This window comes from Aspergillus niger, assembly GCF_000002855.4.
Source record: "Aspergillus niger supercontig An16".
NCBI classification, from domain to species: domain Eukaryota; kingdom Fungi; phylum Ascomycota; class Eurotiomycetes; order Eurotiales; family Aspergillaceae; genus Aspergillus; species Aspergillus niger.
In genome coordinates, this window is record NT_166531.1 from 846674 (window position 1) to 862512 (window position 15839).

General features: G+C 54.2%; 6 protein-coding genes across 6 annotated transcripts, besides 1 other annotated feature; 5 read left to right on the forward strand and 1 right to left on the reverse strand.

Annotated features, from left to right (window-relative positions):
- Positions 1-2923: part of a repeat region (Title: strong similarity to transposon - Homo sapiens) that runs on past the window's edge.
- On the forward strand, positions 205-1623 carry An16g03790 (uncharacterized protein; the record flags this gene model as incomplete). The annotated part of the gene is made up of 1 exon (XM_059745062.1): positions 205-1623. One exon carries the CDS (start codon positions 205-207, stop codon positions 1621-1623), a length of 1419 nt encoding a protein of 472 aa, XP_059604764.1.
- A 690-nt stretch (positions 2924-3613) lies between the features above and the next one.
- An16g03800 (uncharacterized protein) lies at positions 3614-5530 on the reverse strand (the record flags this gene model as incomplete). Its single annotated transcript, XM_059745063.1, has 2 exons — positions 3614-5455; positions 5516-5530. 2 exons carry the CDS (start codon positions 5528-5530, stop codon positions 3614-3616), a joined length of 1857 nt encoding a protein of 618 aa, XP_059604765.1.
- Positions 5531-6354: 824 nt separating this feature from the next.
- Positions 6355-7860, forward strand: An16g03810 (uncharacterized protein; the record flags this gene model as incomplete). Its single annotated transcript, XM_001397655.1, has 1 exon — positions 6355-7860. One exon carries the CDS (start codon positions 6355-6357, stop codon positions 7858-7860), a length of 1506 nt encoding a protein of 501 aa, XP_001397692.1.
- Positions 7861-8446: 586 nt separating this feature from the next.
- An16g03820 (uncharacterized protein) lies at positions 8447-9775 on the forward strand (the record flags this gene model as incomplete). The annotated part of the gene is made up of 1 exon (XM_001397656.3): positions 8447-9775. The coding sequence occupies one exon, from the start codon at positions 8447-8449 to the stop codon at positions 9773-9775; it is 1329 nt and encodes a 442-aa protein (XP_001397693.1).
- A 938-nt stretch (positions 9776-10713) lies between these two features.
- On the forward strand, positions 10714-12375 carry An16g03830 (uncharacterized protein; the record flags this gene model as incomplete). The annotated part of the gene is made up of 2 exons (XM_059745064.1): positions 10714-10755; positions 10795-12375. The coding sequence occupies 2 exons, from the start codon at positions 10714-10716 to the stop codon at positions 12373-12375; spliced, it is 1623 nt and encodes a 540-aa protein (XP_059604766.1).
- Positions 12376-13220: 845 nt separating this feature from the next.
- Positions 13221-15561, forward strand: An16g03840 (uncharacterized protein; the record flags this gene model as incomplete). The annotated part of the gene is made up of 2 exons (XM_001397658.3): positions 13221-15292; positions 15525-15561. The coding sequence occupies 2 exons, from the start codon at positions 13221-13223 to the stop codon at positions 15559-15561; spliced, it is 2109 nt and encodes a 702-aa protein (XP_001397695.3).
- Between the last annotated feature and the right edge of the window lie 278 nt (positions 15562-15839).

A 15839-nucleotide genomic window follows, 5' to 3' on the forward strand; every position in this document is an offset into this window, starting at 1 on the left:
ACCCCCCAGGATCAGGGCGTGGCGAACGTGTAGACGGTTCGTATCTTGTGTTTATTTGGTGTTTCGCTCAATCTGCTCTTTGGGATTACCCTCATCCCATTGAAACCCAATTTGCTGACTCGGAATCTTGTCCGTTGTTATAGCCGCAGACCGTCTACCTTCCCGTCCTGAACTGGTTTTCTTGCTTTTTCTTTAATTTTCGTTATGCCGTCTTTCTTCGCTCCCGGCCTCCAGGGCCTTCCTCCTACTCCTCCCCATATCTTGAGCGGTGGCAGGATGGAGCACGATCAACCCTTCTACCTCCTCGGTCCCTCGGCCGCATTCCCGCCTCGCTACCCCCAGAACGGCTGTGATTTCATCGAGCAGTACTCCCAGTCGGCCTGCTACTCCAAGCCCATGAATTCGCAGTCCGCTCTGGGTGTCCGCAATGGCAGGGATATGGTCGCCGCCCACTCCGCGCTCAACCAGCCCATGTTCGGTCCCCTGGGTACCGCCAATGTCTTGCCTCCCATCCGCAACAACGTTCAGTTGCCCCCGATGGAGAGTGCCATCCCGCCCCAGTACCGACGACAAGAGATGATGGTGCAGCCCGAACCCCAGCGCAAGGAGGAAAAGGCCACTGGAGGTGTCGCCGCCCATTTGGATTATGAGATGGACCAGATGTCCGACTTTGTGGCTGAGATGGCCCAGGGAATGTATGCTTTGTACATCACCAAGATCAACCTAGCAGATATTGACTTAGCGCGAAGCGTCTACCCAGGATCGTCGGTCCCGCCTCAGTTCCGGAAATACGTTTACCAGATCTTGTCATCCACTCGTCTCCCGAGCTCCACCATCCTTCTGGGACTCTACTACCTAGCCAGCAGGATGCGCATGCTTTCTTCCACCAAGGTGTTCCACACCGGCAGTGGCCAGGTTTACCGCATGCTCACCGTGGCCCTCCTTCTGGGAAGCAAGTTCTTGGACGACAACACCTTCCAGAACAAGTCATGGGCCGAAGTCAGCAACATCCCTGTGAGCGAGCTGAACTCGATGGAGCTCGACTGGCTCTTTGCCTTTGAGTGGAAGATTCACGACCGGATCTACGATCAACAAGATGGCTTTGCGTCATGGTTGTCCCACTGGGAAACCTGGCGTACCAAGACCGTTGCCCGGGCGCAAGAATCCCGCCATGCATTGGCTCCCATCGACACGAATGTCTCTCGCAGCCACCGCGTGTCGAAGCCTTTGCTCTCGCCCGAAGGACCGATCCCGCCCCAGTACCAGCGCAGTACCAGCTATGAAACCTCGTGGCTCAACCCTGCCGCGTCGGAGTATTCGCCGCCCTCTGCACCTCACACGGGACCGAACACTCCGGACTACTACGCAGCTGGGCCGTGGTACACGCAGCCTCCCCCGCCGTACTCGCGTACCTGGGTTCCTCCGCCCCAGCAGTACATTCCACCGGCCCCTCGCTCCCAGCCTCCGTCCTACCACCACACCCCCGCATATGCGCTACCTTTCGCGCAGAGCGTCTGGACGGGCCACGGGTCATCCTGTGGTTGCCTGTATTGTGCCAAGCATATGGAGCACTACATGTGTGCGAATCCGTTTGGCTCGATGCAACCGATCGTGGCTGGCTAGTCAGGGGCTGCGGCCATCTAACCATCTCTCTGCCTGAGTCTACTGGAGAAACGTGTTTCGTTCGATACTGTTCTTCACTTCGTTCTAGACCTGTCCAGGTTGTCCTTGTTTGTCTCTTTTCGTTACTGATGATACCGTGTTTCCTTCGTGTTCTGCATGACTACCCGTTTTCTTTGGTCAGTTTCGGTTACGTCTGTGTTTCGCTGAAAAGTACCATCGGTCGCCTTTTTTCCTCCGATTATTCTTGCCTTCCATGCTTTCTGAAAAGCAAAAATTCCCAAAAAAAGTGTCCGACCGGTTGCGCATTTCTGCACGATGTGACACTATCTTCCTTGATTCTTTTCTTTGCCTTTGCCTTTCTCTTTCCTATCTCGATACGATCTGTTTCTTACGAAACACTCCTCTCATCGTGTCGAAAAGTTACCCTCAAGAGATTCCTTGCGCTGAAGCTCTGGAGTCAGATGTCACGACAATTACGATTGTTTCTCTCTGCGTTTTCGCCTGTGCTTCGCCGTTGCCTTCTCCAACCTCCCTCTTTGACCTGTTCGATCTTTCCTCATTTTCACCGGATTTGGGCATTTCATCTGGCGACTGTTACTCATAGATTGTGTTGTGTTCCTTGACGTTTGTCAAGTTGGTACATTTGGCTTTCTTCTCACGCACACTCCACTTGAGTCCCGTGGCGTTAATACCTTGTTTTTTTTTGTTCGGCTGCCTTTAATCTGTTTCTTTCTTTCTTTTTTTTCATACTCATCTGTTCCGGTCGACAGATCCTCTTTTACTCTTCCTTCGTGATGCGACCAGAGTACATTACTGCAGCTTCGTGTGTGGATGTGCGCTCTCGGTTGTAACATTACCTTTATTTGTTCGTTTTACCTTCGATGACCTTTTCATCTTGCATGTTTGTTTATTCCGCCCGACCCTCAAACCATTGGTGAGGCATTTGAAAAGTGATACTCCCCTTATGCCCCTTGTTTTACATTTACTCTTTTGTCTTGTCTTATTCCCCTCCCGGTGATATAACACCCTCTTGTGTGGCTTCCTTTTTATTCTTTCTCACTGCTCATTCCCTGAATGTAAGTTAGATTCTTTCACTACTTTTCCATAACCATTCACAAGAAATATGGGACAAAGACATTTCGTGCTTCCCTAAAAAAAAACCAGGGATCCCATTTGATATATACTGCTCTCCATTCCATCTCAAGTAACTGTGTATATGTAAAAACTGTCTTGGATTCTCTCTCTCTCTCTCTCTCTCTCTTTTTTTTTTTTTTTTTTTTTTTTTTTTTTTTTTTTTTTTCCCATCTTTGATCCACGTGAAGGAAGTTGTATATGCATTGATCCTTGAGGTAATTAGTCACCATCACTGACCATTTTTGAACCTCTTTAAGGAACGGAAACAAGAGCCTGTCAATGATTTTCTTTCACAACGAAGCACACAAAACAAAAACATACAATGATACCCATATGAAATAATAAAAAATATTCACGTTTAGTCTTCGTTCCTTGTAGGTAGTAGTAGTAGTAGTAAAAGTTAAACTAGGTACCTAAATACAATTGGAATATAAGAAGTACAGATCTGAACAGAATCTTGTGAATCTAATGCGAGGAAAATAAGTAAAATGAAATAAGGAGGGGCTCTGGAATAGATTGTACATATCGTGGTAAATAAATTTATTTCATTGCCTGGGGTATCTAGGGATGTGCGGTTTATTTGATTCATTTGCATTGATGATGATGAATGGAAGGGTGCATATCTGATGTGTGATGTATGTACATCATGAGGGAGTGAACCCGAGGCGCTGAGGTAGACGAAAATCGATGACGGAGATCATGATTATATGAAGAAGTTTGGGGTTAGAAGGTGATATGTACGTTGTAGGAGTAAGAGTGGTTCTTTGTACGGGGATGATGTGAGAATGTGAGGTTGATTAATTGTCTTGTATGCTTTGTATATGGGTATGAAGTATGAGGTTGCCGTAGTTCTGTACTAGTATACACTACCTCTGATGCCTTGGTCGTGTTTCCTTTCAGCTTCGAAAGAGGCGTCTTCTTCGTTGTAGTCGTCCTCTTCGTCGTCGCCGTGGTGATGATAGTGTTCATGATCATCGTATTGATCGTCTTCACGGTTGTGTGCGTCCACTGGCTGGTTCTCGGCCTTCGAACTCGGAGGAGCTGTGGGGAGAGGCTCATCATCTGATCTGTCTTGGCCTGCTCGATCCTGGCTGAGGGCGTTGGCGACTTGCTTGCTAAGGGTTTGGTGTGCCAGGCCCGGAGGGTTCCGGGCATGATGGCTGTGGGATCGGGTACGTCGTGGTCGCGCAGCCTGCTTGGAACTGCTTTCGTCATCGCCGTCGTTATCTAGGTCTTGAGATGGTCTAATCTGATGGGTAGAGGAAGTCGGTTTGGGGCGAGAGTGAGTTTGTCTATGACTGTGGGTATAAGCGTGCATGTTGGGGCGGAGCTTCTCGTCGCGCTCGTCCTCCGACGGGGCTAGGCTATTTGCGCCGCTCATGGAACCGCCGCCGTCACGGCCGACGAGGTGGATGTAAGCATAGTTGCAGTTTGGGGGATGGAGGAGGTGGTCCTCGCTGTCACGGTGAAGGTGGGCGAGGCCAGGGCGGCGGGGTATCGGGTTTGGGTTCGGAATGGGTTGGCCCAGGTGACTGATAGTGCTAGTGGAAGCGTTGGGTGTTGGGAAAGTTGCTTGAGAGGTGGACGTGGTTTCTAGCTGAACACCTTCGAACTCGTACTGCTGAGCCGGGGAAGGCAAGGTCCTTCCAAGAGGCCTTGCGTCGATGGAACGATCTCCCAAAGCTGGCTCCGGGGCTCTGAGCATGTGCTGGTCAACCGGAGTACTTGTCCCCGTTACAGCCGGGACTGGTCTTGGGTGGCCGTTTTGGTTTCCGTGAGATCTGTGGTTGTGAGTGGCGCTGTGTGTTGTTGTCTCCTTCGACTGAGGATCATGCTGATGCTTTGGATGATCTGTGTTGTGTCCACGGGGTACACGTAGAGAGCTTCGTCTTCGGACCCCGTGATTACATCCATCAGGACAGCCACCCCATTTGCGACGGATAGGGACGGACGTCTCTGCTGGTGCTGGCTGCACCGGATCCAAACCCTTGGCTGCCCGCTCACGCTGCCGCTCTTCTTCTTTCTCCCTCCGCAGATCAGACCATGTACGTAGTTGGTTCTGGAGAACGTATTTCCCGTTGTCTGGGTTGAGTTTCAGGATGACGAACTCGCAGTGGTTGATGTTGCGGAGATCTTCGAAGTATTCCACACTCCAATGATACCACTTCATGAGGAAGACACGAGTCATCAAGCCATGCGTGACGAGCACGCAGACACTGGCGAAGTCGTCCTCTCCAAACAAACGCCACAGCGACTCGTTGAACCCACTGACGCGGTCGTAGGCGTCCGCAGCAGATTCACCGTTGGGGATTCGGTAGAAGAAGTGACCATAGTCTGCCCTTTCGAGCCACATACGCTCCATCTCGGCTGAACATGGCTGGAAGTTCCCAAAATCTTGCTCCCGCAGCCGTGGTTCTTCGTAGACCTTGATGGTGTGTCTTGGGAAAGGGGACGGGGCCGGTGAATCTAAGGACAGGGACTGCAGAATACCCTCTGTGGTCTCTCGGGTGCGACGGTACGGGGAGGTGAAGAAATGAATGGTATCATCTGGTCGGAGGAGTGTACGCAGACGGGAGCCAGCTTCCTGCGCCTGACGGTGTCCTTCGGGGGTGAGTTTCACTCGGTGATCGGGGATAGTCTGATGGATTTCTCGGTTCTTGTTTCCTTCTGATTGGGCATGGCGGATCAAGATGATCATCTGACAGAGTGAGACATTGGACCGAAAACTGTGATATTTTCAGGAAGGGGAGTAACTAACCCGCGGCTTGCCCATGATTACTTATTAGATACCTACTGTTGCATGCAGAAGTAGTTGGGTGGAAGTGGGGTTGAGGGGAAAAAGCAAGCGCTACGATGCTAGATCAGTAAGACAGGCCCACCGCGATAACGACCTGAAGTATGTATGTAGACTAGCGAACAGGTCACTGAAGGACAAAACACACAGGTCAGCTGGATGTAGAAACGGGACAGAAAAAGCGACCGCGAAGAGAAGAAGAAGAGAAAGAAGGATGAGGAGAGTGACTGACTTGGGACTTGAAAGGAGGAGAGAGAGAGGAGAGATGAATTGCGGAGAGGGGAGAATTGCCAAATCCAGCACTGCTATTGGCCCCAGGCACCTAGAAATATCCTGATTGGGTTAGCGCAGCGCATGATGTCAGTCGGCGTTGGACGGGTTTATTACCGTTTTGTATTGAGTATTACCATCATGATTACCGGCCTGTAATCAAAAGGGTACATCCTTCCATAGCATCTCTCCCTCAATCAGTTATGAATAATTCAAGAATTTCCGTTCCTTTGGAACCATGATTAGCCTGTATTTGACTACTAAAGAGACTGATATAGTTCTTTCAAAGATGTACCCTATTCATTTGCCCCAGCAATGCAGCATTTAGCACCTAGCTTCTCAGATGGGAAGAGAGGAATGACCCTTCGCCAGTTGTCGCCGAGGCCGCCGTACGGAGAGCAGTAGTAGTAGTTCGGCACTACTAAATCTGGCCTTGTTTCGCCCTCCTGCTCATCATCGGCCGCTTCCACGCTTCCATTACCCTCCATTGTCGACCATTTCGGCTCTCAGCAACGAAGAAGCCGACCCTCACGATGGCCGATTATCTTTACGATCTTCTAGCCCCTCATCTGGCCTCGACAAAGGCCGCCGCCGCCCTCTGCGATCCCGACCGCGATACCACCACTGCTCAATACCTCAACCGTCTCCCTACGCTCTCCCTCCAAGCATTACAGTCCACGGAACCTCAATCCCTAACTCAGTCCTCTCATTCCACCCTTCTGTCGCTGCAAGCTCTGTCGAATCGCTCTTACAAGGCCTTTGTCACGTCCGCCGATGGCCTGTCCAATCTCCGCGCGTCCATCCCCCAATTGGCCCAGAATGCACAGCAACTGCGAGATGCGGTCCCAAAACTCGACGAAGAGGCAGTCCGGTTCTCGTCCAAATACAGCCGAGCAGCCGAGAATGTCGCTCTGGAGCAACGGAAGAAGGTGATGCAGCTGGCCCGGAACGTCGATCGGCTGTCCGATATCCTTGAGCTCCCCACGCTGCTCGCAACAGCCGTCTCTTCCGCGGCCGCCAGTTCTACAACGACAGGCAGCTCGGTATCCACGACGTACTCTACAGCATTGGATCTGTACGCGCATATCAAGCGATTACAGACACTCTATCCCGATTCGCCGCTCATCAAAGACGTGGTCTCCCAGGCCGAAGATGCTATGAAGGACATGACGTCGAATCTGATCGCAGGTCTTCGGGCACAGAACTTGCGACTAGCAGCTGCTATGAGGACGGTGGGTTGGCTGCGCAGGGTGGCACCAGAATTGGACAATCTCCACCACGAAGGATCACCGGCCGCGGGGGAGGGTGCATTGGGAGCTATATTTCTGATCTGCAGGCTCGCGAACTTGATCACGATGCTAGAAGCTCTTGATCCTTTACGGGAGTTGGCTGATCAGGAGACACAGCGCAGGGCCCCGAGCACGGACAGGAAGAACGGGACGACGGGGACCTGGTCCGAAGGACACCAGACCGAAAAGTATCTGAAACGGTATATCGAGATCTTTCGCGAGCAGAGCTTTGCGATCGTCTCTCTCTATAAAAACATTTTTACTCCGGATCAGTCGGAGTCAGAGCTCGCTGTGACCGGCTTACGGAGCATTGATGCGCGGATCAAAGCTGCGGCATCGCGACCCTCTCGCCCAGAGGATCCACTCCAGTGCCTTCCACCGGCACTTGCTACCTTTCCTATGCACCTAGTACAACTGCTGACGGACACCTTGCGCACCTATCTCCCCAACGTCCGGGATAAAAGCTCCCGTGAGAGTCTCTTGACCCAGGTGCTGTACTGCGCTGCCAGCTTGGGTCGACTGGGAGGGGACTTTGGCATGATTCTGACCGAGCTCAGCGAGGCAGCGGATGAAGAACAAGAGGAAAGCGATGCCGATGCCGATGACTTGGCCTATGAATGGGAGGAGGTGACTCGGAAACACAGAGCCTTGGCAGGACGCCTGGAGCAGCTGACAGGAGGTACAACTCCCGGGTCCTCAACCAAAGGACATTCGTCGCGGCAAGCCTTGCCCATGCAAGGAGACATTTGAGTGGTAGATGTCCTAAAAGAATCATTCATCACTTCTCCCACTGGCTGTGCAAAGTGCTATTCTTGGAGACGGCATTGCTTTTGCTTGTTCCTTTCAAAAGGGGAAGTTCGGGCCTCCCCGGGCGGCACTAACCGAATGGAGCAAGGCCTCCGCCCGGGTTGCTGGTCCGGCCGTCATCTCATCCTCCCTCCTCACTCACCTCTCCTTCTCCCTCAAGACTTCCTCTCGGCAACATCCTTTTTCTACATTTCCCCCTTTTCCTCTGTATTTTTTCCTGGGGACGTTATACAGACTGTCCTCTTATATATACATCTCTGGCTTCAATAGTTGCTTTGACACAGCCGTTGCTTCATGACCGGTGCTGGCTTGCCGGTCGCATTGGCCCCTTCGATTGCCGCCGCCGCTGCTACTGCTGTGTGACGTTCTCCCTTGCGTACAGGGCCTGCTGGCGTTTTAGACACCACACTCCCCCCAGCAATGAAGTTTTCTTCCTGAAGGCGTGCACCGAAGCTATCTAAAGAATAGCGACCGTTTCCCTGCGATATTCCTCTGTCTCTTTTGAGCCCTGATCCTGCACCTCGTCTGGATGGCGGCCCCCGCTTTGTCGACCGGCGGTTTGATCGACCCGACCAAACAGGCCGAGTATCCCATCGTGCTGGGCGACCGACTCAGTGGGAAATCCAGCTCGCCACAGTCGCAGCTGGTCAATATCCAATATAACTACAAGACCAAGTCAGCGACCGCACGGCAACGCATTACCCGAACCCGACAGTCCCGCGATCGTTACAACCTCACAATTACCGACAAAGCGCCCAACGCCGATAATGTCCTGACCTATTCATACCAAGGCAGTGTGGACCCAACACAATCTGTCTCGGATGTCGGGGAACATAACTTGGTGCTAGTCTTTGACGCGGCGCGGAAAGTGTTTGTCTTGGAGCCGGTTTCAACGCAGCTGAACTTCAACCTCCGGTCTGCTCCGGCCAAATCCCAGAAGCAGGTACTAGAGCAATACGAACAGTTACGCACTTTGCAGGAAGAGGACCATGGATCAGGTGATGATCGGGGCTCGGACAATGCCAGCGGTAACGATGATGGCCCTGCTGACGACAGCAATCCCTATGACTACCGCCACTTCCTCCCCAAGGAGAATGCGGACGATGACAAGTCGGGCTCGGATAAGACACCGGAACCCCCGTCCTACACCAGCAAGCTCGATACTCCGTTGATGTCCGCTACCAGACCTATTCCTAGTCCTCGACCACCCCCGGAGAGCCGGACAAAGCCTGTCCACCCGAAGAAGAAGAAGCCAGACGGGGTCAAGCCTCCAAAACCGGCGGCTGCTCGGCCACGGCCCAGGTCTCCGCCCCGTCCTGTGCAACCAAGAGAGGAGCGGAAGGCAGAGGTCGAAGAGGAGCCTCCGGTGGAGACATTCAATTCCTCGCCGTCCGACACGGGCCTGGGGGCTGTCTCCTCTCAAAAGGCGGTTCCATCACCGGGCTCGAATATCATCATCGACGGCGATCTAATCATCGATATGGGATCTCCACCGCCTGCTCGTCCCTTCCGGGTCAATCCTGCATACTTCTCTTCGAACCACACCCCGGCGGATGAGGAAGGAAATCGGGATGAGGACGAGGAGCAGGAGGACGATGAGGATATTGAGGACCTACGGCTCCCCTCTCCGGCTGGCCACGGAGGAGCGCCAATGGCTTCGAGCGGCATAAACCTGGAGCCCGGGGTGGATGAGGAAGATTTGGAGGTTGATGATGATCCCCTCGCGGCGGAGATGGAGGCGGCGTTTGAGGAGGATGTACAGGAAGACGACCGGAGCCAGCCAGTTCCAACGCAAGCGGTGTCGCAGCAGTATCATATGGCCAGTGAGGACGAGAGTGAAGTCAGTGAGGAGGAATAGGGGGATGGGGTGTTCTACCGTGTAGCATGTTTGCTAATATCTCTTGTATTTCTCTTTGGGGGCAAGGTTCCCCCGTGTCCGCGTATATACCAGCAAAGCAAGGCGCCATTTGGAGTTTTAAACCACGGGAAAGGATCAGAACTCAGGAATGTTCATCGTATTATATGAAACCAGCAATAACAAGGACAATGACACACTTCCAGTAACCATCATAATCATTATAACACGCCGAAGATATAGATGTGAATCTTTCCGAAAAGCAAGCGACGATCCCTGGGGCCCGGAACAACGGGATGATCCGAAAAGCCGGCGGTCATTGGCTGGGCGGTCAGTCGCCAAAAAGTGCCACAGCAAAAGGAAAAGGAAAGTCCCAACTTAGTGAGAAAGGAGTCTCTTGCTCTCTCTCTCTTCCTTTTGTTCCCTCTCTGTTGCACTCGGAACTAGCAGCCTCCCATCGCTCTCCTCTCGCCCCATTCTGGATCTTCTGCTCTTCTCCACCATCTCCTCTGACAACTGTGACTCCTCAATCCTCCATCTCACCTTGTCCGGACATCCTGTGGGTGCGATTGGCTTCCCGAATCACCGGCTTCCGATGCATGCGATGCAGTGGCCTCTCCCGCGATGATTAACACGTCTCGGTAATCTCAGGACTCTGGGTGATCGGAACTAAAGTAGGACAAACTACAGACTAGCAGGAGGGCTGTTTCACTACGCTGGTTCCGGCTGGCCCCTTCGTGCGCGATCAGTTCGTCTGAGTGGATCCCTCTGTTGTCTCTTTCGCCTCGCCCCCGGGTCGACGCGAGCTTCCCAAGCCTTCCTCTGTTCTCACTGGTAGCTTTGCTTTCTTCCAGGTTTGCTGGGGAAGGTAGAGTCTGTCTACAGCTCGCCCCTCGAGACCCACGCCTACAACTTCATCGCATCCGTTTCCGCTGTCCCCGATGGCGTCTTCAGCAGCCCACCATCCTTCCGAACTCCCGCCGGTCCCTGCCCCGTCGAATCCCGTCCTTCTTGCAACCCAGGCGCATTGGATATTTACCGATGAGGAGCTTACGCGAACGCCATCGCAGCTAGATGGCATGGCTTTGGAGGCCGAGCATATGAGCCGCAGCAAAGGTGTCAATTTTATAAACCAGGTAGGAATCATGCTGAAGCTACCGCAACTTACGCTCGCGACGGCCGCCGTTTATTTGCACCGGTTCTATATGCGACACAGTATGGTCGACTTGCCGCAACGACCGGGCATTCATCCCTACACGACAGCCGCGGCGGCTCTGTTCCTGGCTACAAAGGTGGAGGAGAATGTACGGCGGATGAAAGAGTTGGTGGTAGCATGCTGCCGGGTGGGACAGAAGCAGCCAAACATGGTGGTGGATGAACAGTCTAAGGAATTTTGGCGCTGGCGCGATACCATTCTGGTGCACGAAGACGTTCTATTGGAAGCGCTGTGTTTCGATCTACAGCTTGAGCAACCGTATCGCATCCTCTATGACTTCATCTGCTTCTTTCGCATGCAAGACAACAAGCCGCTCCGTAACGTCGCATGGGCCTTCGTCAACGACTCCGGATACACGGTGCTATGCCTGCAGTTTACCGCCCGCATCATTGCGGCCGCCGCACTATACGCGGCGGCCCAGCACTGTGACATTGGGTTTGAAGACGATGTGCTGGGCCGGCCGTGGTGGGAACAGCTTGATGTGGACTTGACCCAGGTGCGTCGCGCGTGTATGCGCATGGCAAAGCTGTATGAGAACAACGCCGCGCATCGAAACGGCCTGTACTACTTGACCAACCCCATCAGCACAGACGAGGGTACTGAGAAGACCAGGATCCCGCGCGTGGATGGCCCGGCGGACAACACGATGCGTCCGATCGATTCCGGGCGTGAGGCGGACGCCGTCAACGGTCGGAAGCGCTCGCGGGACCCCGACGATGAGACGAAGCCTCCACGCCCTTTGGCCGACTCGATGCCCCCGTCAGAGGCAGGGCCAGCGACGCAGAACGGGGCTCCATCCCCAAAACGACCCCGGAGGGACTCATTAGGAGCATCGACTGACCGAGTCCCGTCGTCGCGTATTCCCAAGGCGCCTCTCCCCAGCGGCGGACCGGCCTTTTCCCACGACCGCCCTTCTGCGAACGGACACGCTCCCCCGGCACCTCATTCGCACCCGTACTCTGCGACTAGACATCCACATCCCTTACCACCGCCTCCCCGGCCTTACCCTCGACGGGACAGCAGCAGTCGGTCCGGGGGCGGGCCTCCGGGGCTGCCTGTCGATCCGATTCAGCAACGGATCGACGAGATTGTGCAACAGAACATGCCCTCTCAGAGTGGTGGGCCCGGCAGGGTGGAGCGACGGCCTCAGGAACGGCATCGGGGCGATTGGGAGGCCGAGGCTGACTCAGGGCAGCGACGACGACCGTCCATGTCCACAGGAGGCCAGCCACCGTCGCAGGAGGATGCGCATCCACATCCACCACCTCAGCATCTCCCGCCGCCGCCACCCCCAGAAGAGGAACCCCGTCCGCCGTCGCAGCCTGAGCCGCCTCAGGCCCCGGAACCGGAGGACGAGGGAGGTGGCAGCGAGGAGGGCGAGCTATGAGGGTTTCACCTTTGAATGGGGAGACGAACGAGTCCATTCATGAATGATGGACCTGACACCTACATACATAACTAGTTCGGCCGAAGGCGTCGGAAGGTCCACCCGACACATTCCTCATTACCCTCCGATGGGGTCTGGGAAGCCGAGCGAATCTGCAAGGGCACGCACCCCCACAGAGTGTGAGAGACACACGGAGACAAGCACACGGAGAGAGACTAGTGGACGGTGATGAAATGAAACAATGGCACAGATGGGGAATTATAAGGAGGAAGAATTGAGCCCCGAAGAAACACGCCAGATCTGTAGTTAATCTATATCTTCTACTGTCGAATTTAGAGCGATCATCATGGACAGAAGCCCTTGATCACAATTTCCATCTCCGCAGGGGCTGCAGGACTGAACATCACCGGGGCTGGCCTATGACAGGGAAGCAACCATGGTTGCGCAACAACCCCCTTGCAGCTGAACTGGCTGTCAAGGTCCCAATGGGATGGCTCCGACAACCCAAGGCGAGTCAAGCAACACTGCAAGTGCACTTTTGGCATTTGGCAGGAGAACATACCAGCCGGATTCTTTGTCCGCTGTGGCTGGCTGAAGCTCAGCAGCGCCCACTGGACTCTCTGATGCGCTGCTGGGAATGCTTGACATCACGACCCGCCCTGCGTCTTGGGAATCAAAGCTCATGGAGAGAATGTCGGGTTGGCCACCCAGCCAACAAAACCCGCTTGCTATCGTCTCTTCCTTCGGGCGGACGACAAACTTTCGAGCGGCCCGTCCTTCATTGTCAGTCGAACCAGCCAATGGGCACCCTGTTATGGCCACATCGCTCCCCCGTTGAAGCCAAAATGCACCCGGCTCCCGCGACGACGGACCGGCGACGCAGCTGTCGCTTTTGCCGCAGTCGCAAGCTCCGCTGCTCAGGCGCCAGCGTCTGCAGCGCCTGCAAGGACCGCCAGATCGAATGTGTCTATGATCAGGGCGGCCCCAAAGGTCGTCCCCGGGTCTCTGGCGCGCGCACCACCGGCCGTCTGGTTGCTGGCCAGCCGGCGCCCGAGCCCGACATGAAACAGGCTCCCTGGACATCCCCCTCGAGTCCGTCGTCCTCCGCGGCCGGCCAGCTCTTTTCGCCGCGTCTTAAGAGTGTTGCCGATGCTCTATCCGAGGTGACGGCCGAGATTCAGGAGAAGCTACAGGGTCCAAGGGTCGATGGGATGCCATGGAGCCAGGCCGGTTCTCCTCGCCAGCGGCCGGCTAAACTGGGCTGTCGCGAGCTTATCCTGGTGCTGACCCAGGATATCATCGACGCCACAGTGGCCCGTTTCAGCGGACTCGATTGCCTTGCTTTCTTCGCTAATCAAAGTCAATTCTTCCGAGCCAGCCTGGCGTCCAGCAGTCCTCCCGAACCGTCCCCCGCCCTCGAGCCGGCGCCGCTGGCGGCATACAACGGCTACCGCATCACCCAGCTCTTAGATGTGTGGTTTGGTGCGCACCCGTTGTCCATGGCCCTTTCAAAGACGCTGCTGCTACGTGACGTCCGCAGCAACTCCTACGACCCCCTGCTCCTGGCTGTCGTGCTAGGGGGCGGTCTGCTGGAACTGGGGGATACGGACACCCAGGTGGAATCCGAGCAGCTCCTGCACTGGGCGTCGTCACGCCTACAGTATATTTCCACGGCGGCAGCCGACCTGTCAACTGCACAGGCGCTCAGCTTGCTGGCCTGGCATGAGACATGTCAGGGAAACATTATCAAAGCAATGACCTACAGCATCTACGCGAATCGTACCGTAACCCGCCTCATCATGGACACCTTGACCCGGTCCTCACGCGATGTCCGACAGATCAACGGGGTCGACCTAGTGCAGATTGAGTTGGAGATGATGCACATCCTGGGTTGGATGACTCTCGCGCTGATGGTCTGGTATTTTACACACTTGGGGATTGTGGATGACAGTCTGCCAGCGCTCGCGATGATGTATGAGCACCCGCCCATGAACAAGGATGCCTCCTTGGTGCTACGGCTCGACAAGGCGGCCGATAACTTGTCCACGCTCTCACACCAGTGGGCATGGATCCAGGAAATTTGGACCATCAGCCACATCACCTCCGCGGCTGTTCACCTCAACTCGATCTACCCTCGTCAGGCCAGCGGGCCCACATCTCCCATAGCCCATCCTCACCACTCCTGGCAGAGTCAGCTGCACGAGCAATTGCGCAACATCCAACTCTACAAGGTCGACATTGGCAACCTGTGTAGCGAGGCCCGCGCTGTCTTGTCGCGCAACGTGCAGATCATCGAAGCCAACATGGAAGACCAGGTTGCCCAGACGTGGATTCTCACCGCGTACCGCACCTTGCTCATCCATCTCCTGTTCCCGCGCATGGAGACCATCGCCATCACAGCCGATCTCGTCCAGAACCTAGCCGACTGTCTTGCCTTCTTTGCGCGCAGCTTCACCGTCCTCGTCCACATCTCTACTACTCATGCGCTCCCCCAGTCGAGCATTCAGTCGTGCATCCGCTCCTACATGGCTGGTCTGGCCGCCTGCGGTAGCGCCATTGACGCAATCTTCCTCATATCACCCAAACAACTTCAATGCTGGGAGCCGGAAATCCTACAGGGGCTAGCCCGACTACTCGAGCAAGCGACGAAGCTAGACACGCTCTTCACGGACGACACACTACTGACGGACTGGCGGTGGCGAAATGTACAAAACCGCTTCCACCGGTTATCCAAATACAAAACGGAGCTGCAAAGTGTGCCAGCCGGGTGGGATGGCCTTCCTTTGCCTGTCAGGCCGGCGGAGCGACAATCATCTACCTCCTCCCTGCAACCAGTGGCCGCCGCGGGGGTGGCAGAGACTACAGAGCCAACACCCACCCCCCTAGTGCCGATATACACGGCTGCTACCGAATTACCGTATGTGCCGGGGCACAGCATCCCAGTTGAACCTCCGACGTATGAAGAAACATAGCATTTAAATAGCTCGTCAGGTAGTTATATGGTTCGGCAATCGTACTAAATATGGCGTTACGGATGGAATGGAATGGGGGTAGGACGGAATCGATTGCATACGGATTGGGTTGGTTCCTTGTGGATACCTTATAATTATGATGTTTATCAGAATAGATTAATTTGAATCGAAATGCAGACTCTCAATTGCATCTATACTGTTCCCTTTATCCTAGAGTATTTAAGCTAACCTTCTCAAACTATCAACCATTTAGTTCCCCCTTCATCAAGACATCAGCGATCACATCTAGTGATTTCAACTACTAGTAAAGCAAAGTGAAACCCCGGGGTAAATTTAATTATCTTTCCATCTATCCATACATCCATTCAACCCAAAGTAAACAACATGTGAAATTAAAATATCCGTGCGATTTACAGTTGAGATACCAAGCTTATAGTTATCTAAAGTTTAACTTAAACTTGAGCGAAACTAAAACTTAAGTTGAGTTAAATA